Below are 4373 nucleotides of genomic sequence, written 5' to 3'. Positions count from 1 at the left end.
GATCGTTATACCTAGTGTAGAAATGAAGTAAATCTTTGAATTACTTTTACTTGAGTAAAAGTAAGAAAGTAATAGATTTCTAATGTAATTAAGTATTAAATTATATTTCATATGAAACGTAGTGCAGTAAAAAGTACAATATTATGCTTTGGAATGTTGCGAAGTAAAGTTTTCTAAAGAAAAACAATCTGATAAAGTACAGACACCTGAAAAGTACTTTTACAGCAGAGTAAAAATAATTCACTACTGTCCACTAAACATAAGCTATTGCAAACAAACATTTATTAAAGGGACAGTCCACCCAAAAATGAAAACGAAACCGTTTTGGCTCCCATTGTAGGTTTTGTCCATACAAAGGGATTCAAAGGGAACTGAAACTGTTTGGTTACCAACATCATTTAAAATATCTTCTTTAAGGTTCCACAGAAGAAAGCAAGTCACACAATTTTGAAATGATGAGGGTGAGTAAATGACAGATATTTGGGGGTGATCTGTCCCTTTAATTTTCAACAACAGAGAGTCTAATTCATCTAAGTAAGGTGTTGCTATGCAGTTTGATGGGAAAATGGCATACCTTGGGACATGACTTTGTACAATTCATTATTGTGTGACAGCGGTAGAGGGAGAAAGGGTCCTGTAATTTGGACAGACGCTCTTCTGTAAAGTCATCACGAGAGTCAATCATCCACCTATACGCCTGAGAATTGGGTAGAAAACAGCAAAGATGTGAGGCCAAAGATGTAAAACTCAATGCTGATCCAGACCAACCAAGACTTAACTGGTAGATTTATTTTTGTAAAATCAATAAACAAACAATGATAAATGGCTGTTTATTGACCATATAAGCAGTGTTATAAAGAGAAAAATAAATACCTGCATGAGCACAGCTGGACCAAGGTACTTGTCTCCATTCCACCAGTAACTAGGGCAACTAGTGCTGCAGCATGCACACAGAATGCATTCATACAGGCCATCCTATGAGCATGTTTTTAAAAAAATCATTAGCAAAAATCACAATCACCCTTCACACTGAGAGAATCAGCAGAGTGTCTCGAACCAGCTTTTGACGGTCCTCGATTGACTGGAGGTACTGCTCTTTTCCCCGCTTTGATTCGTCCTTCTTTTTCAAATAGGGCTCGATGGACTTGTACTGTGCATAAAAGTTGCTCATATCCTAAAAAAAACAGGAAATATGAGTGTAGGATAAGTTTGAAATTTTAGGTTTATTCTATTTGACAAATAAACAGAGGCGGACAGTAACTAAGTACATTTACTTGAGTATTGTACTTAAGTACACTTTTTGAGTATCGGTACTTTACTTGAGTATTATTTTTTCTGGGAACTTATGACTTTAACTTCACTACATTTGAAAGACAAATATTGTAATTTTCACTCCACTACATTTCTATAAAGGTCCTCGAAGTAGAAAGTCGTTAGCACCTTTGAAAATCAGTGGGTGATTTTTTTCTTCTCTAAAACGTGACTTTCTTTTTTTCAGACAGTTTATCAGTAATCACTCTTGTAGGGCTACATGAAGTGATTTCCCAGCATTTTTTGAACACTGACCAGCTGCAAATTTTTTTTTCTTTCTTATCACTCTGTATTTACAGGATTTCACTGTCCACTCTGTTCAAATGTGGATGAATGGCTACACATAGATGTGTGCACACACTGTCAGAGCTTTGTGAGATCACTACCATCCTGCTTTTTATTTATTTATTTATTTATGTTTAGTTTTTTTCCCCATAGGTTTTTAACATTCTAAAAGCTCTTTATTCCAAAGATACTACAAGCTAGTCAGTGTATTCAGTAGGTGTAATGTATTGTAAGTTGCTTCAGAAGTATTGCAAGTATTACATACAACAATAAAACAGTGCATTGACATAAAAAAGGAAATTTACTTTTGGTACTCAAGTACTTTTAAAAGCAAGTACTTCTGTACTTTTACTTAAGTAAAAATCTGTCTTTACAACTTTTACTTGTAATGGAGTAATATTTGACCAGCAGTATCTGTACTTTCACTCAAGTAATGGAGTTGAGTACTTTGTCCGCCTCTGCAAATAAATACTCATATTATCATATGTTGTTGCTGGGATTTTCAGTTTACTCACAGGGACAAGATCTTTCACAACATACATGTGAGGCAGGGGGTAAATCTTCGTCACTTTGCTGGTATTTGTATCTATTTTGTTTAAGCAGGCTAAAGTGTTGCCTCCGTTGATGTTCATAGCACATGAGCCACAGATACCTGTAAAATTATAGATATTTCATAACATGATGTTACATATTAACAGAATAGTTCACCCAAAATTTAAATTTGCTAAAAATGTAGATGAAGAAGTAGATGAGTTTGTTTATTCATCAGAGCATATTTCACTTCCCTCTGCAGTGAATGGGGGCTGTCAGAATGAAAGTTCAAACATACAGCTTTTCACTTTAAAGGCATTAATTGATAGACTGGAGTCATGTTGATTACTTGTGGACTATTGTGATGTTTTTATCAGCTGTTTGGACTCTCATTCTGACGGCACCCATTCACAGCAGAGGATCCACTGGTGAGCAAGTGATGTAGGCTAATGTTAAATTTCTCCAAATCTGTTCTGTTGAAAAAACAAACTCATCTAAATCTTGAACGGCCTGAGGTTGAATCCATTTTCAACAAATTTTCATTTTTGGGTTGACTTCTCTTTAACAGGACACAGAATTTATTTCATTTTGTGCTCAAAGGCGTAAAATGTATTTATTCTTAATTCCTTTTTAGTTTTTTTTACCCTCTCTACATGAGCGTCTGAAGGTGAGTGTCGGGTCCATTTCATTTTTAATTTTGATGAGAGCATCAAGAACCATTGGACCACATCTAGGAAGAAAAAGTGTCATTACAATTTTGTGATATTTAATTCTTAATAAATAATAGCATTTGGATATGGAACACATGACAACAAATAAATTATGACAAAATTTATTTATTTATTTACTTAGTGTTCCTTCAAGTAAAGCAAAACCAGTAAAGCAACTGTTATGACTATAACTTCAGTGTAAATATTGGTGCTTACGTGTTCAAATCAATCTCATAGGTTTGCATGCGGGGCTTGTCACCAGGTGTGTCAGGGTCCCATCTGTAAATCTGAAATCTCTTTATTTTTGGCTCAGGGGCAGGGGCAGCTGCTGTCTGGGCATATCGTACCAGCTGGGGTAGTGAGAGGAAAGTTCAACATAAGACATGTGATGCTAAATGCTGAGTTTACAGACATTACATAAATAAAAAATATTGCATCCCTCCAACCTTAAAATATATTTGGTAAAAGTAAAACAGATCTATATTATTTTCATGGCTTTGTCAACTAAGTAAATGCATAAATATGCCAATGTCTTTTTATCCAAGTGGTCTTTGGTCTGAAAAAAAGAAAGAACTGGAATTAGCGATTGCCTTTTCACAGCGCCACCTCTAGGTGCAATAGAGAAGTGTGCGGGAGTTACTGACGCCTCCTCTCCCGTGGCCTCATGGGATAGTAAAGTGTCCATCATATGCATGCTACGGAATTCGGGCGGAAGTAGTAGGTCATCCGGGTACTTCTCGCCTACTGTTTTTCGAATACTATGAATTCGGACATACTACTCGCCTCGCATACTGTTTTTCGCCTACTATATAGTATGGAAGTATGCGATTTCGGACGCAGCTCTTGTTACTCAACTCACATTGGTAAGTTATGTAACGTACAGTTGAGTTCAAATATCACTCTTCCATACTAGAAGATCAGTTTAATTAGAAAAAAAGTTACAATTATGCAATCTGATGAAGCCGACGTTTTTATACGCTGCGCAACAGCGGTTAAGTAACATGACTAAACCGGTTAACCTGGATCTGTCAGTTAACCAGCTCAGCCTAATGAACCAGTCACACTTGGTACGTTTCCAAACGAGAACTTCCTTATAAATCACGAAGGTCTCACACATCTTCATATAATCACCTTACACACGCATTAAGATGCTGACAGGTCAGAATTCGTAAACAACTTACCACCAACGTCCTACTGTTGCGGAAAGCAACAGCGCTGCGAGTCAAAGAAATGCACGCAGACATCTTCCACTTCTGTGTTGTTATGTAGTGTAGGATTTCCTTTTTTTACGTTAGCGGCTTCAACAGTTTCAAATATGTAAACTGCAATCTGCTCCTCCTCCTAACTTTAATGCCAGCGGGGCGTGAATTTGTACTCCGTCAATAAAGAGCGACACGCTAAGTAAACGTGCTTGAAAGCCAAAGTGTCTTTCAGGGATACCATGGTTATGGAAAGCCTGGAAACAATGTGCTTTTCAGGCCTGGGAAAGTCATGGAAATTAATAAAATTGTAAAGAATCATGGGTAGTTTATATAT

At 36.6% G+C, this 4373-nt stretch overlaps 1 protein-coding gene across 1 annotated transcript in view; it reads right to left on the bottom strand.

Annotated features, from left to right (window-relative positions):
• Positions 1–4269, bottom strand: part of LOC107737535 (succinate dehydrogenase [ubiquinone] iron-sulfur subunit, mitochondrial) — a 5735-nt gene extending 1466 nt beyond the window's left edge. Inside the window, exons 1-7 of the mRNA XM_016549042.1 lie at positions 4019–4269; positions 3054–3187; positions 2772–2857; positions 2112–2248; positions 1058–1174; positions 874–975; positions 575–697 (exon numbers count right to left, since the gene is read on the bottom strand). Of these exons, the coding sequence (XP_016404528.1) occupies positions 575–697; positions 874–975; positions 1058–1174; positions 2112–2248; positions 2772–2857; positions 3054–3187; positions 4019–4081 (762 nt within the window). The 5' untranslated portion in view covers positions 4082–4269. The remainder of the gene's footprint in view (positions 1–574; positions 698–873; positions 976–1057; positions 1175–2111; positions 2249–2771; positions 2858–3053; positions 3188–4018) is intronic.
• Between the last annotated feature and the right edge of the window lie 104 nt (positions 4270–4373).

This window comes from Sinocyclocheilus rhinocerous, unplaced genomic scaffold (assembly GCF_001515625.1).
Source record: "Sinocyclocheilus rhinocerous isolate Xijiao unplaced genomic scaffold, SAMN03320098_v1.1 scaffold72, whole genome shotgun sequence".
Classification (NCBI taxonomy): Eukaryota; Metazoa; Chordata; class Actinopteri; order Cypriniformes; family Cyprinidae; genus Sinocyclocheilus; species Sinocyclocheilus rhinocerous.
Note: the sequence above shows the minus strand (reverse complement) of the source record. Positions and strands in the feature narration are given on the sequence as shown.